The sequence below is a fragment of the Sus scrofa genome, chromosome X (assembly GCF_000003025.6).
Source record: "Sus scrofa isolate TJ Tabasco breed Duroc chromosome X, Sscrofa11.1, whole genome shotgun sequence".
Taxonomy (NCBI): Eukaryota; Metazoa; Chordata; class Mammalia; order Artiodactyla; family Suidae; genus Sus; species Sus scrofa.
Window position 1 is genome coordinate 43,043,316 of NC_010461.5, and position 27,710 is coordinate 43,071,025.

The 27,710-nt window shown below is 53.0% G+C and overlaps 1 protein-coding gene across 5 annotated transcripts; it reads right to left on the bottom strand.

Moving 5' to 3' along the window:
• GRIPAP1 (GRIP1 associated protein 1) lies at positions 298 to 27,048 on the bottom strand. Of its 5 annotated transcripts, none has more exons than XM_021080663.1 (26): positions 26,976 to 27,048; positions 24,128 to 24,194; positions 23,921 to 23,982; positions 22,407 to 22,433; positions 21,526 to 21,633; positions 18,574 to 18,724; positions 17,143 to 17,327; positions 16,897 to 16,944; positions 15,266 to 15,297; positions 15,110 to 15,157; positions 14,867 to 14,966; positions 12,356 to 12,433; positions 12,073 to 12,165; positions 10,647 to 10,781; positions 9,188 to 9,283; positions 8,732 to 8,944; positions 8,208 to 8,321; positions 7,463 to 7,540; positions 7,281 to 7,376; positions 7,101 to 7,157; positions 6,911 to 7,010; positions 4,681 to 4,811; positions 3,231 to 3,353; positions 2,990 to 3,083; positions 1,751 to 1,905; positions 298 to 874 (listed from the first exon to the last, which is right to left on the bottom strand). In XM_021080663.1, the coding sequence occupies exons 1-26, from the start codon at positions 27,015 to 27,017 to the stop codon at positions 782 to 784; spliced, it is 2,526 nt and encodes an 841-aa protein (XP_020936322.1). In that variant the 5' UTR covers positions 27,018 to 27,048; the 3' UTR covers positions 298 to 781. The 5 variants fall into 5 exon arrangements, with proteins under 5 accessions (XP_020936322.1, XP_020936323.1, XP_020936324.1 ...); XM_021080664.1 differs by having other exon boundaries at positions 17,143 to 17,213; positions 26,976 to 27,045; XM_021080665.1 differs by lacking the exon at positions 8,208 to 8,321 and having other exon boundaries at positions 26,976 to 27,045.

Below are 27,710 nucleotides of genomic sequence, written 5' to 3' on the forward strand. Positions count from 1 at the left end.
GCAACCTCTACTGATTTCTCCATCAGTCCATCCCACCACTTAATCCGTCTTCCCATCTGTCCACTCATCCGCATCCACACCCAATGCATATCCACCCACATATATATATGTATGTATCTGCAGATATTTCTTCTCCTCTCAGTTTGAGAGGCTGGTCAACAGTAACTGGAGACAGGCTGAGTGAGGGTGGGGCAAGGAGAGGACAGATGCCGCCAGAGACCGCCCTCCTGGTTCCCATGGCGTAACCTCCCCACCCCCGGAACGCTCCTCACGGTTGGAAAGAATCAGAGCAGACAGTCAGTGGGTGGGCCTGTCTGGCCAGATGGTATTTTGGCTGCACAGCCTTTACACACACACGCACGCACACACACACACGTGTTGTTAGAACGCTGAACATGGACCGTGCCCCACCCGACATCCCCGATCCCCGATGCAAAGCAGCCAGGCTTCCAGACATAAATTAAAAAATAAAATAAAATAAAATAAAAAAGACTTGGTCTCTGGGAGGGAGAGCTCATGCAGAGAGGAAGGCAAAGGCCCCTGGGAGCCAGGGCCAAGAAGGAGGAGAAGCCCCCACCCCGCCCCTCAGGATTCCCCACTCCCCAGGGGCCTCAGCCCGAAGACGGGTCACTAACACCAGCCATCAGGCCTTCACCCCCTTTAATGTCCAGTCTCCCAACCTATTCGATTTTGGTGCCGGCCCCCATGTCCCCACCACAGCCCAAGGGAATAGTGTCCTGAGGGGTGGGGAGGGGGGAGAGTGGGTGCAGCCTGCAGGTCTTTAGCTGGCTTCTCCTGGTTCTAGGTCTGGGTCGGGGGACCCGACGCACTCCTTGCTGAGCCGCACAATTTCCTGGGACAGCACTTCCATGTCCTAAGGAACAAACGAGCCATCAGGGATCAGAGAAGACGGCAAGTGACGATCCCTCGCCAAGCCTGGGGGGCCATCCTTCTCACTCCCGCAGGGCCCAGCTATGTCTAGCCTGGGACAGGAAGGTTTTTGGAGAAGCTCCCAGAGCTCCCGGCCATGGGCTGGGCTCGCAAAAGGTGTGTGGTGTGGCTGTCAGGGTGAGGAATGTCTGGAACCATTGGACACGGGAGTAGCTCGTCTGCTGTGCGCAGCGAGGCTGGCGGGTATGACCCCCTCCCCTCGCCATCTTATCATTTACTAAAGGGTGAGCTTGCTTCTCAGAGGCAGGGGCTGGATCTGCATCCTTTCTGACTCCCCTGGAGATAGGGAAACGCTTGGGTGGCAGGATGGGTGAGTGGACATGTGTGTGGCTGCATGGGGGACGGGGTGGGGGAGGGGGGTCCATGGTAGGCAAATAGGTGGACCAAGGAACGGCTCAGAGGACACATGGAGGACAACAGGTAGGCAGGCAGGTCGCTGGCCGGGTGGGTGAAAGCAAAGACAAGGAGTGACTGAGGAGTAGGTGAGAGAGAGAACGCGATACATCAGGAAATGGGGCGCAGAGACACGGGCAGATGATGAGATGAGTAGCGGGGCAGATGGGTGATAGTAGGAGGGGCTGACGGGAGAGTGGGTGAGTGTGTGAATGAATGCGTGAGTGGGTGGACGCGAGGATGGAGGGAAGCGTGCAAGACTAAACTGCTAGGAAGCAGATGGAGGAGGGGAAGATGAGCGGCAGGAGTGCTCAGGGAAGGGGCTGGCTAGAGGGGGAACTGGCAGATGACCCGGGGGGCCGTGTGGCTGGACAGACAGAGGGGTAGGCTGGCACGCCACACTTGCCTTGTGCAAATGCATATTCTTGGTGAGCTGCTCCTCCAGCATGTTCTGTAGCTTCTTGTTCATCTCCCGAAGGTTCTCGTCGCCGGGCTTCACGAGGTCTCTCAGGACACTGCCCAGCCCGCTGCGGTCGGTGTGGCCTGCTGCCACAGACACATCTGCAAGGGCCCAGGCTGAGAACCACCCCCTCGGCCGAGCCAGAGGAGAGGTGGACCGAGACAGGGCAGAAAAGAGGGAAACAGAGAGTGGGGGAGAAAAGTAGGGGGAGGTAGGGGGAGAAACCATTTAATGGAGGGGAGCAAAGGCTTTGCCATGGCAGACCTCTAAGAGCTAGAAATGGGGCTGGAAGAGCGGCCATGACTGCATGCAAACCTGCACAGAACACGCAGTCAATTCTCAGCACGTGTCGAAGGGGATCATTCTGATTAAATACGGAAAAAAGAGGGAGAGAAGCTTTGAAAGAAAGGAACAAAAGGAGTTCCCGTCGTGGCGCACTGGTTAACGAATCCGACTAGGAACCATGAGGTGGCGGGTTTGATCCCTAGCCTTGCTCAGTGGGTTAAGGAGCCAGTGTCACCGTGAGCTGTGGTGTAGGTCGCAGACGCGGCTTGGATCCCGCGTTGCTGTGGCTGTGGCGTAGACTGGTGGCTACAGCTCCGATTCAACCCCTCGCCTGGGAATCTCCATATGCTGCAGGAAGCAGCCCTAGAAAAGGCAAAAAGACAAAAAAAAAAAAGAAAAAAAGAAAAAAGAAAGGAACAAAAAAGCAAGACAGGGGATGGGGCGGCGGCAGGAGGAGAGAGGAGGAGAGAAGGCCCCTAAAAGGGACACACAGGAAATTTCTGGAGATGGCATCATCTGGACGGGCAGTAGGAATGGGGAGACAAGATGAAGGGGGGATGGGGCAGAAAGAAGAGAAGGGAGAGAGAGAGAGCAGCAGAAGGGACACGGGGAGGAGAAAGGAGAACGAGAAGGACAGAGAGACCCACTCAAGAAAGGAAAGGAAAGGGGAGAGGAGCCAGAGACCCAGACGGGGCGGGGAGGAGCTGAGATAAGAGGCGGAACAGGAGGAGGACACCCAGGTCCGGGCCTACCCGGTTCTCCCTCCACGGCCCGCGGTCTCATCGGGAACTCTGTCGAGCTCCTCGAGGAGAGGGGAGAAGCCGCAGCTCTGGATGGCGGGGAAGGAAGGGGCAGGGGAGGGGCTGGACCCGGGCTGAGGGCTGGGGACGGGGCACTGACCGATCCGGCTGTCCATGACATAGGTCTCGATGATGGCGCTCTTCCGGCACAGGTCCTCGGCCATGGATGCGCTGCTCACCTCCAGGTGCTTGACCTGCAGGGTGGCCGGGCCCACCTCAGACCCTCAACTGCGCATGTTCACACCTGAGGAGGGCCCCCCGTCCCCACCGACTCCTGCCACCCAGCCAGGAAGCTGAGGGCCGCCCGAGCAGGGTGGGGGGGACAAGCAGGCAGACCGCACCTTCTCCTCCAGCATCCATTTCTCCTGCTGCGTCTCTGCCAGGCGCTGAAAGAGCTCAGCCACTTCCTCATCTGACAGCTCTGCGGGCCGCGGGGGCTGGGCCTGAGGGCTGCTGGATAAGGACTGCAGGGAAGCAGTGGGGGCGGGGGTGGGGGGGGAGAGGCCAGGCCAGGTTCAGCGCCGATGCCCCAGACAGGATCAGGGGCTGAGAAGAACCAAGCTGGGGGTGGGCTGCACAACTGGGGCTGCAGACAAGTCTCGGCACCCCCAGAGACTCTGGGTGCCCCTGTGCCCAAAGCGGGAGACAAGAACCACCACATCCTAGCCTTACTGAGACCAGGAAGGGAGAGCTGAGGGCAAATGAGCTCTAACCTCCAGCTGACAGGAAAACTAGGGGGAGAGGGGAACAGGCTAAATGATACCACTAGGAAGCCAGCAGGAAAACCCCAAAGGTGGGAGACTGCCTGCAGGTCAGCTGGGCTGGTCTCTTCTACAGGTTGATGTCATGGAAAAAAAGGGACCACACACTAGATTCGAGAGACATGTAAGGGACATAAAGCAACCAGAGGCAAACGAATGTGCTCAGAAATTGAATGCTAGTTTTCATAAAACTGGCAAGAAAGGACATTAAGCAATAAGGGCCAGAGAGAATAATTTGTCCATCCTGTACTTAGCAATCTGAAGCTAAGTTGGGCAGCTTGAGGAGAAGCGGACAAGAAAATGCGTGTGCCAATCCCACTCTTGGGCATCTATCCAGACAAAGCTCTACTTAAAAGAGACACATGCACCCGCATGTTCATTGCAGCACTATTCACAATAGCCAGGACATGGAAACAACCCAAATGTCCATCGACAGATGATTGGATTCGGAAGAGGTGGTATATATACACAATGGAATACTACTCAGCCATAAAAAAGAATGACATAATGCCATTTGCAGCAACATGGATGGAACGAGAGAATCTCATAATGAGTGAAATGAGCCAGAAAGACAAAGACAAATACCATATGATATCACTTATAACTGGAATCTAATATCCAGCACAAATGAACATCTCCTCAGAAAAGAAAATCATGGACTTGGAGAGAAGACTTGTGGCTGCCTGATGGGAGGGGGAGGGAGTGGGAGGGATCGGGAGCTTGGGCTTATCAGACACAACCTAGAATAGATTTACAAGGAGATCCTGCCGAATAGCATTGAGAACTTTGTCTAGATACTCATGTTGCAACAGAACAAAGGGTGGGGGAAAAATGTAATTGTAATGTATACATGTAAGGATAACCTGACCCCCTTGCTGTACAGTGGGAAAATAAAAAAAATTATTAAAAAAAAAAAAAAAAGAAAATGCGTGTGCGGGGCCCAGAGGACGAGATGGCTGCAGGGGAGGCAAAAAGGAGGGCCCAGGATTGGGGGAGAAGCTGGGGCCGTAGGCTCTTCCCTGCCCCTTACTCTGGCTGGAACAGTTGAGCTCTCCTTTTCCCGCAAGATCTCGCGGTAGCTGAAGGAAGAGACGCTACTGCTGTCCCCGGTCTGGGTCCGGCTTGGTGAGTTCATCTCTGAGAGCACCAGCTCCTCGAGCCCTGGGCAGAGAGGGAAGAGAAACCTGAGCCCCAATCCCCCAGGGTCCCAGGGCAGCCACTGGCAGGAAGAGGCAGAAATAGATTTGACAGAGATGGAGAGAGGCAAAGAGATACTCGGGCACTGGGGAACGGCGGAAGCAGAGTGTAGGGGTGGGAAAGGCCGAGACAGAAAAAAGGAGCCGCCTCTCCAGGCAAACACACCAGAAGTGAAACAAAGGTGGAGATGGGGAGAGAGATGGTGATGTGGAGACCCACGGGCATTAAGTGGTGTATGCGCTCAGACTCAGGGTACAGACAGGTAGAAAGGGCACGGGGCACCCCCACGTGCGAGAGAAGACCCCAGAGAGACAGCAAGCCAGAGCGGATGATAGAAGCAAACAGAGACCCTGACTAAGGGCACGAGTCAGAGCAGAGACAGAGAGAGAAAAAACAATAACCGACTCGGAGCCATGCACGGAACTCTGAATTTCATCTAATGGACAAACAGACTGTATGGCCCACAATTTGAACCTGTGTGCTGATTTGTACACTACTCTGTAATAGAACAGAAATAAAAGTCCTCCTTTATAAAGAGAGAGAACCTCAGGAGGCTGAGTACCTTGGAGAGACAGTGATTTGGGGAGACACACCCGTTTTTGCCATGTCACTTAAAACACAGCCACTAAGCTTGGGTCGCTGCTCTTGCAGCTGCTTCTGGGTGTCAGGGACGGGAGCTGACACTGCAAGCCAAGGATCTCTGGCAAGAGCAGGATGGCTGTGGAGGGACAGGGAGCATGTTTTCTCTGAGCTTGCAATACAGGAGATGCTCCAGAGCCATCACCGAATCTTATCTATTTATAAGCTATTTTTTTCTTTCTGTCTTTTTTTTTTTTTTCACAGCATATGGAAGTTCTCAGGCCAGGGACTGAATCTGGGCCACAGCTGCAACCTACACCTCAGCTGTGGCAATGCCAGATCCTTTAACCCACTGCGCTGGGCCAGGGATTGAACCCGTGCCTCTGCAGCGACCCGAGCCGCTGCAGTTTCTTAACCCAATGCACCACAGCGGGAACACCAAGGGTTGTTTTTGTTTTTGACTGTGCCTATGGCATGCGGAAGTTCCCGGGCCAGGGATCAAACCCATGCCACAGCAGTGACATTGCTGAATCCTTAACTGCTAGGCCACCAGGGAACTCCTGTAGTTGGGTTCTTAACATACTGTGCCTCCTGTTGTTACTTTCTTTAAAAGTCAGTGGAGTTCCCGTTATGGCTCAGCAGTAACAAATCCAACTAGCATCCATGAGGACATGGGTTCAATCCCTGGCCTCGCTCGGTGGGTTAAAGGATCTGGTGTTGCTGTGCGCTGTGGTATAGGTCGCAGACGCAGCTCGGATCTGGTATGGCTGTGGTGTAAGCTGACAGTTGCAGCTCTGATTCGACCCCTAGCCTGGGAACATTCATATGCTATGGGTATGGCCCTAAAAGTAAAAAAAAAAAAAGTTGGAGGCAAGTTGAATTTTTCTGTTGCTTGTTCTACCTTAAGTGGTAGAAATAAAATGGATTTTTAGCTACCATAATGATCACATGGCATTGCTGCTGCCTAAGTCTGTCTCCTGAGATCAACTGGGAGCTCCTGGAGGACCGAGACTCAGGGGGGCTTCCTATCGGAGACCCTGGATGTGAGTGTGAAGGCTCAGTTGTATTTACAGAATGAGAGGAGGGAGAAGAGAGATTCAGAGATGGTGGGTGAGGCGTGGGAGTGCATGAGAGGCAGTGGGGGGCCCAGACAGACAAAAGAGAGAGAGAGAGAAGAGAGACAGAAATAAAAGGAACAGAGAGGAAAAAAAGGCAGGAGGAGAAAAGGGGAGAACTGGAGTGAGAGAGCCAGGAAAGAAAGGTAGATACAGAGATAACATGAGGCAGAAAGAGACAGAAACAGAGAAGGGACCTAGCAAAAAAGGAGAAAAAGAGAGACACACACGGCGAGATCATGCAGAGAGAGGGTGAAAGACCGACCGAGCTCAAGCGGGACAGAAGACACAGGAGCACCCTGCAGAGTACAAGAAGCAGCCCCAGCCCGCAGGCCCAGTATCTTCCTGCCTGACATCCAGGCCCCTCACCTGAGCGGCTCTTGCTATTGGTGAGGATGTCCTGTAGCCGCTCCTGCAGCTTATCTGCCCGCTTCCGCTCCAGGTGCAGCTGCCGTTTGAGGTCCTTGAGCTGTGGGGAACAGCGAAGAGATGGGGGCTGAGGCCCAGGGGGGAGCCACAGGGCAGGAGGAGGCCGTGCTTGGACAACTCTCCATCGTACCGCAGCACTGCCCTTCTTCTCCAGGATTCGCTGCCCATCTACCGTGTCCTTCACCTCCTGTGAGATGGAAAAGCAGGGCTGGTGGGTGCCAGCACAGCTGCCTGCAGGGTGCTCCCACCCTGTCCCGTTACTGCATGCGGAGGCCTGGGGTGTGGCGAGGGACCAGGTGGGACCAGTGACCTGCTTCAGGCTGTTGATGGTCTTCAGGTGGCAGTCCCGCTCCTCCTGAGCCTGCTGGAGCTGATCCCGCACACCCTGCAGCTCCTCCTCCTTGCTCTGCAAAGCGGAGGGCAGCTCAGGCCCTGCGGCTCGGGAAACCTCAGTCCTCCCACCCGAGAGGAAAGCCATCATGCAATAGGCACCTTCAGCTCGCTGGCATGCTGCTCCCGACACTGCTTGAGGGCTTCCTCTTGTTCCTGCTGCTGCTGCTGCAGAGATTCCTACAAGACAAGTCCCAGGTCTGGCCACGGGCCCGCAGAGGACATCACACCCCCCCGCCAGGGGACGTCATGCCCAGTGAGGGGTGTTGAGGGAGGGCAAGGGGGCCCCTGGGTATGCAGAGAAGACACTCCTGCGGGGAACACTGTGTACGTGGAAGCGTCACGCCTAGGGCTGTGCCATTCACATGGAAGACCAACGTTTACATTTCATTTTAGGTATTTATCTTTCCTTTTTTAGGGCCACACCCGCAGCATATGGAAGTTCCCAGGCTAGGGGTCGAATCAGAGCTGTAGCTGCCAGCCCATGCCACAGCCACGTGGGATCCGAGCCGCGTCTGTGACCTACACCATGGTTCAAGGCAACGCCGGATCCTTCACCCACTCACTGAGCAAGGCCAGGGATTGAACCTGAATCCACATGGATGCTAGTCAGATTCATTTCCGCTGAGTCACAACGGGAACTCCAAGTGTCTTTTCAAATCTGCCCAGCAGATATTGTGCCCTACTGATGGCCATGCCCTGATCCCCTCCAAGGGGCTGCTGTTGAGCCAGGGGCCATGGGGGGATGCCCAAGACCAGAGCATCTCAGAAGGTTCCCCAGGCCTGAGCACAACCTGGTACACCCCACCCTCAATCCGCCTCTGTGCCTCACCAGCTACCAACGCACCTCGGCCTCCTTCAAGCGCCGTTCAAACCAGCCCTTGGCTCCATCCATAGAGTGAACCTGAGCTTGAAGTTCTTCCACTGTCTGCTGGAGATTCTCCAGCTCCCGCGTTCGGGCCTGTGAGAGGGCAGCCCGTGGTGGGCCAGGCGGCAGAGCAGACCCCGGATCCTCGCCATCCCCAGGTCCGTCAGCAGAGCAGTGCTCCCCAGGCTTTATTTTATTTTATTTTTTTGTCTTTTCGCCTTTTCTGGGGCCGCTCCCACGGCATATGGAGGTTCCCAAGCGAGGGGTCGAATCAGAGCTGTAGCCACCGGCCTACGCCAGAGCCACAGCAACGCGGGATCCGAACCACGTCTGTGACCTACCCCACAGCTCATGGCAATGCCGGATCGTTAACCCACTGAGCAAGGCCAGGGATCGAACCTGCAACCTCATGGTTCCTAGTCAGATTCGTTAACCACTGCACCACGACGGGAACTCCAGCTCCCTAGGTTTTAGAGGCAGAAGGGTATCATCTACCCACCCACCTTCTCCTCGCGGATCTGCCCACGAAGCTCCTCCTCCTGCCGCTTCTTATCTTCGTGCAGCTCTCGGAGCTCACGCTCGTAGCGGGCACGCACCCCCAGCACCTCCTTCTCATGCCGGAGCCGGACTGCTCCCAGTTCCTCCTTGTGCTGGGACTTCTCCTGCAGCGTCTCCATGGCCAGCTCATCCAGCATGGCCTTCCGCTTCTCAGCACTCTGGCGTCAGGACCAGGGGGCAGCAGGATGTCAGGCAACCTCCCCACCTCCAGCCAGTGCCAAACAAGGCCCAGGCCAACAAGCCAAGGTCCACCTCGTCCCCATCCCCGCTGCAAAGGCTCCCTCCCTCCCTCATCCTTGTGGAACTGGTCACCTCCTGTCTCCTCCCATTCCCGTGGGTTTGCCCACATCACCTGCCCCGCCCCCTGCACGCACTGGGCCTCCCCGCCCGGTGCTGCCCACCTTCCGAGCCTCCTGCAGTTCCTGGGTCAACTGCTCCTTCTCCTGACCGATTTCTTGAAGTTGTTCCAGCAGCCGACTGTTGGCCCGCAATGACTCCTAGCGTGGGGACAAAGGTTTGATAAAGAGCCCCCAGAAGTTCCCGTCGTGGCGCAGAGTTCCCGTCGTGGCGCAGTGGTTAACGAATCCGACTAGGAACCATGAGGTTGCAGGTTCGGTCCCTGCCCTTGCTCAGTGGGTTAACGATCCGGCGTTGCCGTGAGCTGTGGTGTAGGTTGCAGACGCGGCTCGGATCCCGCGTTGCTGTGGCTCTGGCGTAGGCCGGTGGCTGCAGCTCCGATTCGACCCCTAGCCTGGGAACCTCCATATGCCGCGGGAGCGGCCCAAGAAATACCAAAAAGACAAAAAAAAAAAAAAAAAAAAGATCCCCCAGGAGGCAGCTGGTAACCCAGGACATTCTGGTCGGGCATCTCCCTGGACCCTGGCAACGTGGGTGATGTTCTCTCCATTTCTAGATGAGAAATATGGCAGAGACAACTAGCTGCGCCCTGGTATTCATTCCCCCCTCTTTCTCCAGCAAGAGACTTCATGAGTGGGCACATGGTCTGCTAGCTGACATTTCCCCGCCTCTTTTGCCGTTAGGTGTGGCTGCGGGATTCATTTCTGTAAGCAGACGTGGTGAGTGTAATTTAGGTGATGGTCGTAAAGGAAAGGGGCACGCTGGGCCCTTCCCCTCCTCCCCCTTCCTTCCAGACAGAATACAAACACGGTGGCAGGGAGCTTGAGCAAGCATCTTGGATGCCAAGATAGAAATCTTGTGCTGGGAGTTCCTGTTGTGGCTCAGTGATAACAAACCCAACTAGGATCCATGAGGATGCAGGTTCGATCCCCAGCCTCGCTCAGTGGTTTAAAGATCCAGCGTTGCCGTGAGCTGCGGTGTAGGTCCCAGACGCGGTTCGGATCTGGCGTGGCTGTGGCTGTGGCTGTGGCTGTGGCTGTGGATGGTAGCTGTCGCTCCAATTTGATCCCTAGCCTGGGAAACTTCCATATGCCAAAGGTTCGGCCCCAAAAAGCAAAAAAAAAAAAAGCATTGAGTTGAAGGTGGCAGAACAGCAATGGAGAAGGAACCTGGGCCACTGGTAATGAGAAAGCCATCATTCCATCCCTGGACAACCTACCTGGACTCTTACATGAGGGAGAATGACAGTCTTATTTAATAGAAGCCACTCTTGTTCTGGTTTCTGTTATGGAATCAGAATGGCTACCCTAACTAACTGCAGAGGCTCAGTCTCAGAGAAGTGAAATGACTTGGTCTAGGACACACAGGTGCTAGGAGGTTTAGGAGTCAGACTGGAACCCAAGTCCGCCTAACTCCATGGTCTTCCCACTGCAGCTCATGGGAAACTCCACTGAGCCAGCACTAGGGGACTAAAAGAAGATGGGGTGGAGCCAGAGGTGTCACCTGCAGCTGGGAGTTGAGGTCATCTTTCTGTCCCATGAGGTCCTCGTACTCAGCCTGTCGCTGCTGCAACTCAGCTGTCAGCCCAGTAGTCTGTTCCCGGAGCGCATTCAGTTCTTGGGTCTTTGATGTTTGTATCTGGAGAGAGCGGTGATGATGGGAAGTGGAGGTAAAGGGGCTCCAGGGGCCAGTCACAGGGTGTGAGCCTCCCAGTTCCAGGGACACCAGGGAGAGAGGTGAAAAGAGCCAGGGAGAGGAGGGGGGCGGCGGATTTCAAAGAGAAAAGCAGTGAGAAAAAGAGATCAACAGGGGACTGGATAAATGCGGCATATTCATAGAAGGAAACAGTACACAGAGATAGCAGGACCGATCAGTGCCACATATGGATAAACCTGAGATATCAGGCTGCAGGGGAGTTCCCATCGTGGCGCAGTGGTTAACGAATCGGTCTAGGACCCATGAGGTTGCAGGTTCGATCCCTGGCCTTGCTCAGTGGGTTAAGGATCCAGCATTGCCGTGAGCTGTGGTGTAGGTCGCAGATGCGGCTCGGATCCTGAGTTGCTATGGCTGTGGTGTAGGCCGGCAGCTACAGCTCCGATTAGATCCCTAGCCTGGGAACCTCCATATGCTGCAGGAGTAGCCCAAGAAAAGGCAAAAAGACCAAAAAATAAATAAATAAATAAAAAATAAGGCTGCAGGAAAGAAGCCAGACATAAGACTGGGTGTCTGATTCCATTTACATGAAGTCGAGGAACACACAGAATTCATCTACGTTGAAAAAAAGGTCAGAGGAGTGGTTACTGCTGGGGAAGTAGTGATTGAGAAGGGGTAAAAGGGATCTTCTGGGGTGCTGAAAATGCTCGAGATATTCATCTGGGGGGTGGCCACATGGAGATAGATAGACAAAGATGAATCACTGAGTATACACTTGAGATCAGTACACTTCCGGCACTTTACTGGAGAGAAACTAGAATGCAAGAGAGTCAGGGATGGATGGCCAGAGAGAAGAGGGGTGGAAGCCAACAGAAAGAAGCTGAGGAGCTCCCGTCCTGGCACAGCGGAAACAAATCTGACTAGGATCCATGAGGACACAGGTTTGATCCCTGGCCTCGTTCAGTGGGTGAAGCATCCGGCGTTGCCGTGAGCTGTGGTGTAGGTCGCAGACACTGCTCGGATCCTGCGTTGCTGTGGCTCTGGCATAGGCTGGCAGCTACAGCTCCGACTGGACCCCTAGCCTGAGAACCTCCATATGCCGTGGGTACGGCCTTAAAAAAAAAAACAAAAACAGAAAGGAGAAGCAGAGAGTGAAACAGAAACAAGAGGCAGGAGAACAGCATGAGGTCCAGGCGACCCTGCCCCACTGGGGTCAGAAGCAGAGGGAGACAGGGAATTGGGGAGGGCTCAGCGTGGGCTCCCACGTGTCCTATACCTGCTCCAGCGCAGCCAGGCTCGTCCTCAAGGCATTGTTCTCAGCTAAAAGTCCTTCCACTTGTTCCTGCGCATCTGCACTCTGGATGGACACCTGGCCCCGTCCCCACAACAAGTGAGAGCAGGTCCAGAACAGGAAGGCAGGATCTACCAACAGCCAAGAAAGAAAGGACACACACACACACACAAACCACAGCCAGGGGAAGCAGGACCCCTGGGGCCTTGCCTGGTGTACATTGCCCACTGAGGCTGCCCCCGCCGAGAGCCCGTTCGGTACAATGTACCTGATCCTGTAGGGCTCGCAGTGCTGCCGCATGCTCCAGGCGCTCCCCCTGCCGCTGGTCTCTCAGCTCCGCCAAGCTCTGTGGGGACCAGGTTGGGGGAGCCCATTCCAGACTGCAGCCTCCCCTGGGGTACATATAACCATACAGACTCCCTCTTTGACCACCCGGCAGCATGTTGCCGGCACTTGAGGGTCTTGGACTACCCAGCCATCGGAGATCTCAGGCTCACCCAAGCTCTAGGTCATGACGCCCAGGGGCCTCAGACACCCCTATATCCCAGTTCTAAGCATCTCAGAAAACACCTAGACTCCTGGGGATTTCAAATTCACTCAGCCCTCATCCATAAGAGGTCTCACACTCATCCAGATTCCAGGTCAGAGGCCCCAGGATTCTCAGACACACTCAGCCTCCAGGGACTACAGCTTCAATCAGACTTTTGACCCCAATTTCCAAGGATTTTTTAAAATTTTATTTTAAAATTTTTTGTCTTTTTAGGGCCGCACCCAGAGCATTTGGAGGTTCCCAGGCCAGGGGTTGAATCGGAGCTGTAGCTACTGGCCTACACCACAGTCACAGCAATGCCAGATCCGAGTCGAGTCTGCGACCTATACCACAGCTCATGGCAACACCAGATCCTTAACTCACTGAACAAGGCCAGGGATTGAATCTGCATCCTCATGGATCCTAGTCAGATTCATGTCCGCTGAGCCACAATGGGAACTCCCCCAAGGATTTTTAGACACACACAACCCCCCATACCCCTAGTTCCCAAGAGTCTTAGATCCAGAGTTGCCATCATGGCTCAGCAGTTAACAAACCCGACTAGCATCCATGAGGACATGGGTTCAACCCCTGGCCTCACTCAGTGGGTTAAGGATCCGGCGTTGGCGTGAACTGTGGTGTAGGTCGCACACTCGGCTCCGATCTGGCGTTGCTGTGGCTGTGGTGTAGGCTGGTGGCTACAGCTTTCATTCGATGACCCCCAGCCTGGGAACCTCCACATGCCATGCGCGCGGCCCAAAAAACAGAAAAGACAAAAGACAAAAAAAAAAAAAAAAAAAAAAAAAAAGAATTTCAGATCCATGCACGCACAGCCCCAGACCCCATAGGTTGCATATTAATACAACTGCCTTGGTGAGGCCTCAGACCAATATTTCACCTGCCACACCTGTCCTCAGTCTCTGGAGATCTTCGGACCCAGCTAACTGAAAACTCAGCTTTACCCAGACTTCTGTCCCCTGCTCCTAGGGGGCCTTAGACCCACGAGCCACCATATCCCCCGATCCAAGGGACCTCAAACTCACTCACTCTAGGGGGAAGCCAGGAGGCAGCCCCCAAGCCTTGGGAGCCTCAGACCCACCTAGACATTTGCTGCAGTCTCTGGATGTCTCTGACTTGCCACTTTTTTATTCACAGGCTCCAGGGGTCTTAGGACCACCCAGGCCGCATGATTCAACTTCCTAGGTATCTCAGGCCCCAAGCCAGCCCCCAAGCTCTGAGGGTCTCAAATGGACCCACTCTCCAGGCCTGTCTTACCCTTGAAAGTCTTACATCTGCCCGGCTGCCACAGGTCTCAAAGTAACCCAACATCCGGGGAATTCAGACTCATTCCAACTCTTGGTCCCAGTCCAATGACCATAGATTTCTCCATACTCCTGTCTCTAATCCCCCAGAATTTTATTTTTATTTTAAAATTATTATTTTTTTGTCTTTTTGTCTTTTCTAGGGCCGCTCCCGCAGCATATGGAGATCCCCAGGCTAGGGGTCTAATCGGATCCGTAGTCCCCGGCCTACGCCAGAGCCACAGCAACGCTGGATCAGAGCCGCGTCTGCAACCTACACCACCGCTCACGGCAATGCCGGATCCTTAACCCACTGAGCAAGGCCAGGGACCAAACCCACAACCTCATGGTTTCTAGTCGGATTCGTTAACCATTGCGCCACGACGGGAACTCCATCTAATCCCCCAGAATTTTAGATTCAGCCAAACTTGTGGCACAGATCCTCCAAGTCCTCAGCCCCCCTGAGATTTTTTTCCTTCCTTTCAGGGCCGCACCCACAGCACATGGAAGTTCCCAGGCTAGGGGTCAAATTGGGGCTGCAGCTGCCAGCCTGCCCCACAGTCACAGCAACATAGGATCCAAGTCACATCTGTGACCTACACCACAGCTCACAGCAACATCGGATGATCCTTAGCCCACTGAGCGAGGCCGGGGATTGAACCCGCATCCTCCTGGATACTAGTCGGGCTCATAACCTGCTGAGCCACAACAGGAACTCCCCCCACCCCCTGAGGTTTTTGATTCATGCAGATTCCTAGCCCAACCCCTCAGGCTCTGGGGGTTCTCTAGGTCCCATTTCCCTAGCTCCTAGCAGGCCCAGGACCCATCCAGTGCCTATATTTCTAACACAGGAAATATCAGACTTGCCAACTAGCCTCTCCAGACCTCAGAGCTCCCCAGACTCCCAGACCTGTCCCCATCCCAGTGATCTCAAAACCCAGCCTCTCACCTGATTGGCAGCCTCAAGTTCCTGCTGCAGCTTTTGAGTTCGGGCCAACTGGGCTTTGAGATCAGCTTCTTTCCGCTGTTGTAACTCCTCAATCTTGTTCCTGGGGGTGATTGGCAGGGTTGGGGGGGGGGCACAATGATCATGGCCTGAGGCCCAGTCTCCCAGCTCTGCCCCTGTGAACTTTGGTTAATGCCACTGGGCACTGCCCAGTTCTCCACCAATATCTCCAACCCTGGTAGTTACCGGCTATCATTGAATAGTGTCTCCTTTTCGGTCTGCAGGCGGCAAAAACTGGGCATAGAAAGACAGGCATTCACAGGTCAGTTCCACAAGTCAGCTCCCTCCAGAGTCCCCCCACAAGCCCCTTTCCCAACCTCTGGGGGAAAAAAAAAAATTTACCTTTCTTGTTTCTTTTTGAGTTTCTCGGAGAGCTAGGGTGGGGGAGGGGAGAACACGTGATAACAGTGAGATTAATATTAATAAGGACAAAACATAAACTGCACGTGTACAGTCACTTCCTACTAAGTCCTTTTAGGAAACTGGACTTGAAAGTTCCCGTCGTGGCGCAGTGGTTAACGAATCCGACTAGGAACCATGAGGTTGCGGGTTCCATCCCTGGCTTTGCTCAGTGGGTTAAGGATCCATCGTTGCTCTGAGCTGTGGTGTAGGTCACAGACTCAGCTTGGATCCTGCGTTGCTGTGGCTCTGGCGTAGGCTGGCGGCTACAGCTCTGATTTGACCCCTAGCCTGGGAACCTCCATATGCCGTCGGGGTGGCCCTAGAAAAGGCAAAAGGACAAAAAAAAAAAAAAAAAAAAAAAAGGAAACTGGACTTATCTTGTAGAATCCTCAAAATAGTCCTGAGAAATGAGCACTATCAGTTTGATAAATGGGGAAACTGAGTCTCAGAAGGGTTAGGTACTTTGGTTGCATAGCTGGTTGGCAGCAAAAATGTGACCTTTACCCAGCTCCCTCAGGCTCCAAAGCCCAAGCATTTATGCCCCCAACCCTATCGATGGATGGCCACATCATAGAATGGCTAAGCTGGGAGGGCTGCAAAGCAGGATCGGGATTGGCTGCCTCACCACTGGGTCTCAGATTCTTTTTTTTTGGCCACACCTGCAGCATATGGAAGTTGCCAGGCTGGGGAGCCAATCGGAGCTATAGCTGCTGGCCTAGGCCACAGCCACGGCAATAATGGATCCGCCGCATCTTCGACCTACACCTCAGCTTGTGGCAAAGCCAGATCCTTAACCCACTGAGCAAGGCCAGGGATTGAACCTGCATCCTCACAGAGACTATTTCGGATCCTTAACCACAATGGGAACTCCTCAAATTCTTTTTTTGTGGGGGGGAGTGAAAGAGAAAAAGATAGCTTTATTGCCTTGCCAGGCAAAGGGGGCCACAGCAAGCTAATGCCATAAAGACTGTGCCCCCTTCAAATTCTTTTTTTTTTCTGCCTTTTCTAGGGCTGCTCCCGCGGGGTCGAGTTCCCAGGCCAGGGGTCGAGTCGGAGGTGTAGCCACCGTCCTACACCAGAGCCACAGCAACGCAGGATCCGAGCCGCATCTGCAACCTACACCACAGCGCACGGCAATGCCGGATCCTCAACCCACTGAGCAAAGGCAGGGATCGAACCCACAACCTCATGGTTCCTAGTTGGATTCGCTAACCACTGAGCCACGACGGGAACTCCCTTCAAATTTTTAACATAACGGGAACTCCCTTTAAATTCTTAACATAAGAGCCAGCCATCTATACATGCTTGGATGGATGGACAGATGCATGAACAGGCTGAGCTGGGAGGACACAAAAGGATGGGATGTGGTCGGCTATGTACCAGACATAGAAGGGACCACATTAGCCCATCTCGGAGGGAAAGCAGATCTGAGACATAACTGCCTCTCCATTTCACAGATGACAAAACTGAGGCTTTCAGGAGGGACTCTGCCCCTTGTGCCCTGCCAGGGGAAGCATGGCAGGTGGGGACTGGGGGCGGGGCAAAGTCCAGGGAAAGCGCAGCAGCCCCACCTTAGCAAGTTCTTCCTGCAGCCTGGATGTTTCGGCCTGCTTCAAGGTCTGCTGGGAAGGATGCCGGAGGGCGTCGTTGTCAGCAAGGGAGGAGGTTAAGGTCTGTGCCTTTCCCTGCCCTCCTGCCTCCCTAACCCATCAGCCCATGAGACGGGTAATGTCTCAGACATCTCCGTGGGACCTCAGGCACAGCCAGGGCATCTGCCTGTGTCCTGGCACCCTGGGCCCCGACAGACCCAGATTCACCTCCAAGCCTTGCAGTTGCTCCCAGAGCAGTCTCTTTTCCTCCTTCTCCATCGCCCATTTCAGCTCCACTTCTGCCAACGGCATGGGGGGCAGAACAGGGGAAGCTGGGCCCCCTGGGGGGTCCCCCTCCCCCTCACTTGCAGCTGGGGACCTCCCAGCCTCTTTCCCATAGCGCTCCTGCAGGGCTGGTGGGTAGAACAGAGACATATGATGGGTGAGGTCGCCTACAAAGGCCCTTGACATTCCTCCAAGAGAGGGAGAACTGGCCTTCGACTCCTTAGGTAGCAGAAACCCTGCCCCCAATGACCACGAGCCTGCAAAACAAATGTTCAGCCCGCCCCCCTGCAACCTCTCACATTTTTTTTTTTTTTTTGCTTTTTTAGGGTCACACCTGAGGCATATGGACGTTCCCAGGCAAGGGGTCGAATTGGAGCTACAGCTGCAGGCCTACACCACAGCCACAGCAACTCAGGACCTGAGCCACGTCTGACCTACACCACGGCTCGCAGCAAAGCCGGATCCCCGACCCACCAAGCGAGGCCAGGGATCGAACTCGAATCCTCATGGATACTAGTCGGATTCATTGCCACTGCGCCACAATGGAACTCCCAGGCACACAGATAGTTTTTCAGTCTCGCCAACCATGGAAATCCTGTCTGCTATCAAATCGGCCCAAGCTAGTTTCCGCAAGCACCACCATCCATCTCCAAGCCCTTCCCACAGACCTCCAACGTGATGCCCATCATCTTCCATCTACAACTGAATGCCCCTGGGACCTCTAATCACAGCCACATTTTATAAAGTCTCCCTCCGGATCACCAAACTACCACTCACCACCCCACAAGCCCCGGCTGCTCTCTGAAAGGCCACATATCACTACACTCCCACACTTGACCAAGCTTTCTTTCAGTTTTCGTTCCAGAGCCCCCTGACACCTAGGCTCAGAATCTTCCTAACTCTCCTTTGCTCACCATCTTCATTTAGCAGACATCTCCTTTCTGGATACTTTTTTTTTTTTTGGCCGCAGCATGCAGGGGCTTGATGTGGGATCTCAGTTCCCAGACCAGGGATCGAACCCAGCAATGATGAAAGCACCCAGTCCTGACCACTGGACCACCAGGGAACTCCCAAACAGACATCTCCTTTCTGATGTTTGATCTGCTAACCTCTAACACTTACTAGCTACCAGGCACTGAACCAAACTCAGAAAGATATCACCTCTCATCTCTGCGACAATTGTCAAGGTGGTGGACATCACGATATGTAGATGGCGAAGCTTTGGCTTGGAGAGGTGAAATGGCTTGTCCAAAGTCATAGACAGGTTCATGGCAGGGCCAAGCCTGATTCTGAAGCCTTTTCCCTTCCCCTGGGAGGACCACACCCTGCTGGAGCCCCCAAGGTCCCCACATCCCCAGGAGGGCCTCCACGCACCTGCCACGTTTTTCTGCAAGGCTGTGTTCTCCGCCTGCAGTCTCAGCAGCTCTCCGTCCACAAGGCTCCCAGCTTGGGCAGCCCCTGACCCAGCAGCTCCATCCTTCAGTTGCTGGTTCTCCCGCTCCAGCTGTTCCATCTGGCTGCAGAGCTAAGGAGTGGACAAACGAGGAAGCAGAAAAGCAAAGAATCAGAACAATATTTGTTGGAGCGCCCGTTGTGGCTCAGCAGTAATGAACCGGACTAGTATCCATGAGGATGCGGGATCAACCGCTGGCCCGGCTCAGTGGGTTAAGGATCCCGAGTTGCTGTGACTGTGGTGTAAGCTGGCAGCTGCAGCTCCCATTCAACCCTAGCCTGGGAACTTCAGATCCCTAGCCTGGCAACACCAGATCTGAGCCATATCTGGGGCCTACACGGCTGCAATGCTGGATCCTTAACCCACTAAGCAAGGCCAGGATTGAACTCACATACTCACAGACACTATGTTGGGGTCTTAACCCACTGAGCCACAATGGGAATTCCAGAACACTATTCCTTTCATTCAGTTCTTCTGAATCCTTTCACGCTCTGCTCAAATGTCATCTTTCAAGTAACAGCCCCCAACACAGAAATTCCAAAACTCTCTAGCACAGCACTCTGTTCATTTCTTTCTTACCTAGCACAAATCACAATTAAATTTACCTAATATGTTAACTTCTTAAATCCCTAAAAACTCTTGGATCATAAATTACGATTCGCAATTAAATTTTATTTTGTAACAGGCTCACAAGCATAGACTCTTTTTTTTTGTCTTTTTAGGGTGGCACCCATGGCATATGGAGGTTCTTAGGCTAGGGGTCTAATCAGAGCTACAGCTGCCGGCCTACACCACAGCCACAGCAATGCAGGATCCGACCTGTGCCTGCGACCTACACCACAGCTCACGGCAATGCCGGGTCCTCAACCCCCTGAGCAAGGCCAGGGATCGAACCCGTGACCTCATGGCTCCTAGTCAGATTCGTTTCTGTTGTGCCACGACAGGAACTCCACAAGTACACATTCTGAAGCCAGACTGCCTGGATGAGAATTTCTAGTCTGCCATTTACTGGTCATATGACCTTGGCACAAATTACTTCATCTCTCTGGGGCTCAGTTTTCCTTATCTGGTGACTAGGGATAGAAATGATTGGCTTGTTGTGAGAATTAAATGAGTGAATAATGTAAAGCACATCAAATAGGAGCTGGCACAAAGTAGACACTATGGAACGGTCACCTATCAGTGCTAGAGCACATAGTGGGGGCTCAGTAACTATTTGTTGAAGGAACAATTGAGCTGAAATATCTTGGCAAGTAAGTGGTGGAGACAGGTCTTGAACTCAGGTCTCTCTGTGAGCATGTCTAGCTTCCAGGAGGAGGAGGGAGAGTGAGAAGGAGGTTCTATACCTGGCTCAGTCCCTAGCCAAGGACAGGTGCTGAGAAACCATAAGCTCGATTTATGGAGGAATACCTGCCCCTGTCTCACCTGGCAAGAACCATGATACCATTGAAGATGGAGGCAGGAAGAAGTGAGGTGATGAGGTCAGCTGCTATGAGCACCAGAGGTTCTGAATTTTTGGGGGGTAAGGACACACCGGGACATGTTGTCTAAAGGAGCCATGTGTTAAGACCTGCAGGTTGGGACAACCTTTATGGCTTGGGCTGGGAGAAGAAGCTAGAAGCAAGGAGACCAGTGAGGAGGCTGTGGGAATAGGGCAGGTGAGAGGCGGAAAGGGCTGAGGCAGGGCTAGGCCACAGGATGGATATAAAACTTTTTTTTAACAGTCAAGAAATATTTTAGAGGGAAAATGAATTAGTAAAAGGATACTATCAGTAGCTAATACCTACAGAACTGATACTATGTGCAAAGCTCAGTTCTAAGTGGTTTACACACATTAACCCATTCAATCCTCACAAAAGCCCTGCCAGGCAGGTCCTATCATTACCATCATTTCTTTCCCTCCTTTTTTTTTTGCTGTGCCTGCAGCATGTGGAAATTCCCCAGCCAGGGATTGAACTCATGCCACAGTAGCAACCCAAACCACTGCAGTGACAACACTGGATTCTTAACCCACTGTGCCGTGAGAGAACTCCACCACCATTTCCATGTTAAACATTTAGGACTCAAGAAACAGGAAGCTTGAGTGACCTGCTCAGGGTTACAGTTAATAAGAGGTAGAGCCAAGGGTTTAATCTAGGCCTTCTGGCTCTTAACTACTATTTACTAAATTGCCTCTCCTAGTATTGTACCTGCACAAAGGTTGTGTTTTTGGTTTGTTTTTCCTTTGTAAAGTCTTGAGCCTTACATTCTCAGGTTGAGCCTTGGAGATATCTTTTTTGTTTTATGAGATGTTCTCCCTTAAAATACACTAAGAACTTAGAAAATCATTGACCACAGATACAAAAGATAGGTAAGGGAACAAAAAATAATGTCTCTCACTGCCCAGTAGATTTAGAAAGAGCCAAGACACTAAAATCAGTGAGAAGACAGAATTATCCAATCCAGGACAAATTACTTACAACTAGAACCCCAGGCTCATGGCAGATGAAAGGAAGGAAAAGGCAAGCAGCTTGAACATCTTTTCATCCCATATTAAGCATAAGAATTTTACCTAAGACCCTCCCAACAGCCGGGGACTCCACAGCACCACACCCCCCCACCCCCAAATACACAAGGAGACTTAAAGCTCAAAGAAAAGGAGTGACTTGATCAGGAACCAGCTGCCCTCATAGTTTGCAGCCTTCTAATTCTAGTACAGTGGGCGGCCCCATCTGTCAAATTGCTACCCCCCAACAGAGAGCCAGGCCTTGTTTCAGCACCATGGACAGTGACACAGGGCCAGCCTCTGTCCAACCACCCTCAGCTGCCTTCCCGCTTCAGCCCAGGTGTCCCCTATCCCATGGACCTCCTTCAACTATCCAGCGCATCAGCACCTTGCTGAACTCGGCCATAAGCGTGCTGTTCTGCAAACGGAAGTCCTCCTCCTGGCTGTGCAGCTTTGCCTGTAGCATCTCATTTTCACTCAGCAGCCCCTCGAATTCCTGCAGTGGCAGATGCGGGCTAGGTCTCCAACGGGGGGTGGAAAGTATGGGGAAGCAGGGCAAAGAAACAGAGGGAGAGAGAAAATGACATTGGGTGGGGGGAACATAGGGTACAAAGAATGAGATGGGTGAAATCAGGAGATATGGGGGGAAAGAGAGATACAAGGAGGGAGAGAGAGACATGGGCATAGAGAGAAGGGAAGATGGGGAAGGAGAGGAGGATGAGGAGAGGAGTATATAGAAACAGAGGAGAAAGGAAGAAGAAAGAGAAGGGGAGAGGGGTTTAGACAGAGAAGGAGGGATGAGGAGGGGAAGAGAAGAAAAAAAGAAAAGGTAGGATGACAAAGAGAGCAACAGAGAAAGAACAGAACAGAGAGAGGGGGTGAGGGAAAGAAATGACTCCGGTAGAGAGAGAGGAAGAAGGGAGAGAGAAACAAGGAGTCAGAAATAAAGGGAAAGAAGGAAAGGGAGAAATGATGGCGGAGATAGGAACAGATGCGAGAAAGACAAAGAGAAAGTTGAGAGGGAAACAAGATTTCGAGAGGAAGAGGAAAGGCAGAAACAGAGATTCAGAGAGGAGGATAAAGAGAAAGAAAGAGAGAAGGAAAAACACACAGAGAGAAATGCAGAGTGAGAGACAAAACAGGAAGACAAAGACACGAAGACACATGGGAGCACACACACAAAGAAAGAAAGAAAGGCCAGTACAAGGAGATCCTGGCCAATAGAAATATCCCTTCTAAGACACAGTCACCCACCAGGGGTCCCCTTACCTGAGCTTTCTTACTCTTGCTCAGTGCCTAAAGGTGAGGTGGGGAGAGAGAGAAGGTAAACAGAGATGGACGCCCTCATTACCATGCAGGGTAGGGAGATACTGTGGCAAGTGTCGGGGGGGGGGGGGGCGACAATGATAACAGCGGTTGCGGGATGGGGACATCTTTAGCCTCAGAACTCACACAGCGAGTTGGAGCCCACAGGAAGGATGGAGTGAGTGAGTGAGTGGGTAAATGAGAAGCGCCCTGCTTACATCCTTCCCTCTGAGCGCCTGAGGCTCTTCCTGAGTCTGGGACTCCAGGCTCAGAAGCTGTGGCTTCGTTGCTACATCTGTCCAAACACACCTAGGTGGATCCCTTCCAATGCCCCATGGGAAGTGCTGTTCCCCTGCTGGGCAGCTGAGGACATTGCCAGGTTGGGGAATCAGCACCCTACCAACGAGAAGCCCAGCTCGACGGCTGCCAGACTTTCGGCATTCTGTATTCCTTCATCTAACAAGTATGGAAGGAGCACATCCTGTGTATGACAATGCGCTCTGCATGGGGACAGAGCAGTGAAGAAAGAGACCAAAGAGGGCCTTGAAGGCCTAGAGGGGCCATCGGAGGTTCTATGCTATCTCACCTTCAAAGGATTTGAGAGGTAGGTTGAGTCTCACTTTACCAACAGGACCATTACAGGGATAGGGAGCAGGAGCACAAGACAGGGGTGTGAGTGGAGAAACGGAGGCAGATTCAAGGCAGATTTACTGACAGACTTGCTGGTTTAGTGAGCAATTCGTGAATGAGAATGAGTAATTAAAGTGAAAAGTGAATGAAGAGTAAATGTGGGGTTCATACGGAGTTCCCGCCGTGGCGCAGCGGAAGCGAATCCGACGAGGAACCATGAGGTCCCGGGTTCGATCCCTGGCCTTGCTCAGTGGGTTAAGGATCCGGCGTTGCCGTGAGCTGTGGTGTAGGTTGCAGACACGGCTCGGATCCCGCGTTGCTGTGGCTGTGGTGTAGGCCAGCAGCTACAGCTCCAATTGGACCCCTAGCCTAGGAATTTCCATATGCCACGGGTGCAGCCCCCCCTCAAAAAAGAGCAAAAAAAAAAGAGTAAATGTGGGGTTAATAGGTGTAAACTATTGCATGTGGAGCAGATAAGCAAGGAGATCCTGCTGTAGAGCACAGGGAACTATATATCTAGAGGCTTGCGATGGAACACGATGGAGGCTAATGTGAGATAAAGAATGTCTATGTGTATGTGTGAATGACTGGATCACTTTGCTGTACGGTAGAAATTGACAGAACAGTGTTAAATCAACTAGAATGGAAAACATGAAAATCTTCAAAAGAAGAGTAAATGTGAATCAATAAATTAAGCAGACCTAGATGCTATTAGCAAAGGAGACTTCCCAGAGACATTTTTGAATGACCCATGGCAGCATGCGACGTTTGGTCTGGCACGCTGGAGGTGCTCATGGAACAGATGGCTGCAAGGAAACATGGATGGGTGAATGAGCAGAGGGAGGTACCTTCTGAGCTTTGCTGAACTCCTTATCCAGGTAGGCGACCTTCTGTCGAAGACTGATGAGTTCTGGTGTGGGGAAAGCAGAGCGTCTCAGCCTCCGTCAGCGGCAGGAGCCGAAAGGTCCTCCTGCCAGGCCTCTGAGGTTTTTTTTCCTCCCCTTGGCCTCCGTCCCCCAAAGCCGCCCCCATCTCATGAGACCCTTTTGGCTCACCAACACCATTCTTGCGTAGTTCATCCGAAAGCTGGTAGTTGTTTGTCCGGAGTTCTAGGAGCTGAGCCTTAGCGGGGGGAAGCAGGGAGGGAAATGACTTGGCAGGAATGTGTCACCTACCCTCACAGGGAGGGAACCAACCTCTGAGCCTCATGGACCCTGCTGCCCTCCGTGTGCCTTTTTATTCACTCCTAAGACCTGTGCCTGTTGCCTCCCAAATGAGCTTCCAGCTGCTCGGCCCATCCCACCTTCTCCACTTTTGCTGATTTATTGTTATTTTTTTCTAGGGCCGCACCTGAGGCATAGGGAAGTTCCCAGGCTAGGGGTTGAAAACAGGAGCTACAGCTGCCGGACTAGGCCACAGCCACAGCAACGCCACATCCGAGGTGCATCTGCAATCTACACCACAGCTTACAGCAACGCCGGATCCTTAACCCACTGAGCGAGGCCAGGGATTGAACCCGCATCCTCATGGATACTAGTCCGATTCACTGCTGCTGCGCCACAACAGGAACTCCTCCAGTTCTGTTTATAACCACAGCCAGCCTCACCTCTCTATCTCCCTGCTGCCTCCATCTCTCCCCTTCCAATCCACTATGCTCACGTGGGTTCCATGGCTCTCCAGGCCCACAGGATAAAGTTCTGCCCCCTCGCCTCAGCTGCCTCATCACACACCCAATACTGTTCTATCTTCTGTCAGAGGCATTGTCCATCCTCTTGGCCAGACTAGGGGGCCAGGGATTGCCTTCTGCCCTCTTTCCCAAGGGAAGAGGGCCTCGGATTATGACCAATCTCACTGAGTAAAAGGGGGCTGCCCAGGGTCCCTACCTACAAGGCTCTCCAAATATGTCCAGACCCCTTTCAAGAATTGAGGAAAAGTTGGAGTTCCCGTTGCGGAGCAGCGGAAATGAATCCGACTAGGAACCATGAGGTTGCGGGTTTGATCCCTGGCCTCGATCAGTGGGTTAAGGATCCGGCGTTGCCATGAGCTTCGGTGTAGGTCACAGATGCGGCTTGGATCCCCCATGGCTGTGGCTGTGGCGTAGGCCAGCAACTGTGGCTCCAATTCGACCCCTAGCCTGGGAACCTCCATATGCCACAAGTGCAGCCTTAAAAAAAAAAAAAATTGAGGAAAAGTAATGTATGGGCCATTCCAAACAGCATACCCCTCCTTACTACCCTTCCGGGGCACTGAGGTCAGTTCTTTCCAGAACCGCTATCCCTTACTCCACCAGGACTTTTCCCTCTCTTCCATGGCGCCAGCCTCCATCCCGGGGTGGTCTACTAAAGGAGACAGCACAGAACCTCTATAGAAGCTTCTTGCCCCTGTCCTCTCTCGGATTCTGTGATCTGTCTCCCTTGTCCTGATCCAACTGGAACACCGCTGGCACCCACTTCAGAGGCCCTATCCAGCAGTTCCCATTGTGGCGCAGCAAAAACGAATCCAACTGATATCCATGAAGATGTGAATTCAATCCCTGGCCTCACTCAGTGGGTCGGGATCCAGCGTTGCTGTGAGCTGTGGTGTAGATCGCAGACTCAACTCGGATGTGGCGTTGCTGTGGCTGAGGTGTAGGCTGGCAGCTGTAGCTCTGATTCGACCCCTAGCCTGGGAACTTCCATATGCCATGGGTTTGGCCCTGAAAAAAAAAGTTCCTATCCATCAGAGCCCAATGGTTTTCCCATCACTCATGGCCAATGGAATCAATCTTCCTCACTCAAGAGTCCCCTATACCCCTCGAGACCTCTAATGGAATGGCCCTATATCCTTCAGGGTTTTTCCCCAAACAAGGCCTTGGGTGGGTCGACTGGATTACGCGGAATACCTGCACAAGTTACAGAGCCCTTCCCCTTTTATGGTCCAATGACCTCGCCCTTCCACCCTCAGGGTCCCTCACACAGTAACAACTGGTTTCCTTCATTCAAGGACCAACAGATGACCTGTCCTTACTTGGAGTCCCTCCTGTCCTCCACAGGACCCTACCAGAGGTTTCTACCTTTCAGAGTCTCCCCACTCACTAAACCCAATGGTCTTCCCCAGTTAGGAACTCTCGCAACAAGGTCCCACTTTGGCCTGTCATCTCACCTCAGAGTCTCCCCCAAAAGAATCAAGTGGTCAGAGTCCTCAGCTAGGGTACCTCCCTACAGAGCAGTGATGTCCCCTCCACGCGGTGCAAGGGATCACTCTTTCACCTCCTCTGGTCTCTCACCAAAAAGGATTAATGGTATTACCCATTCACCCCAGGCCTAATGGGATCACGCCTCATCATCCAATGGTACTGCCCTCTCTTGGGATCCGCTACACCCCTCTCGCACAGAAGCTCCATTTCCCAGGAACAATGACAACATGTGGGGTCTTTCCCCTGTCCCCTGACACAATGGTATCTCCCACAAAAACGTCCACCTCCCACCAGCAATGGTATTGCCCTCTCCAGAGCTCCCCCCACCATGACGCAAACAGCCCAACGCCCGCTTCCTTCCTCTCCAGACAAAATGGTTTCGCCCTCTCAGGATCTCCTTCCCTCAAAGCCCAACATTATCATCGCCCACCCAGGTGTCCCCCGCACGGGCCCAAAGGTCTCGTCCCCCCCAGGTCTGAGTAAGGTACCGCCCACGCTAGGACTCTCTCCTCCGCCCACAAGGCTAACAGAATCCAACCCCTCAGAGCCCAACAGGATCTCAGAATCCAGTAGTATCAGCACTCGGAGCCTCAGTTTCCCTTCCCCAGACCAACCCCTTAGACTCAAGATCCATCCCAACCAACCCCTGCCCAGACCCATGGCACGACTTCTCTCTTTCCCGCCCCCTTGTCGCCTAGCCCGGTGGTCTTTTCCCCGGTGAGCGGCACCTGCATCCGCTGAAACTCCTCTTCAGACAGAGCTTGCGCCATGTTCCTCCCCCCCACCCCCCCTACAGCTTTCTGCGCAGACGCAGTTTGTCCCTCCTGTCATTAGAATTAAGGTCGGACCAAACCACTGGGCAGGAAGAGAGGGGGAGAAGTCTACTCCGGAAGTCCAGCGTTTTGGAAACTGAGAGAAGCGGAGGAAACCGACAGGTTAGGTGAATTGCAATGTAATATTTTACCAGAACCTATGTCATTTGATCTGGATTTTAAGCTCTCACAGACTACCCATTGTGATGCGACACTATGGCATCCCTGTGTCATCGGTGGACTCGTCGCTAAGGAAGTGTTTGCCGACCGAAAATGACACTTCCGCGGTACTCCTTTAAGGAGGATGGTTGACTTAATGAAAGCGGAAGCCTTGCGCTGATCTTGTTCCCGCCCTCCTCCGGGTGACCCCATAAGGGAATCCCGCCCCTTTGAAGCCTCTGGCGTTTTTTTTTTTTTTTTTCCTCTTTAAAGCTTTGACACTGATTTTCTTAACACGCTGCTGTCGTTAGGTGAAGGGCTTAGCCACTAATAAATATAAAATACCTATGAGGAAACAATGGCAGTGAATCAAACGAAAAATCTTCATTTAAAAAACAAACAAAAAATAGGATGGCAGAACACCAGGAACATTCAAATAAGTATTAAAATGCATTATAAGTCTCTCTTTTGCTTATAAGCCTCTCCAAACCC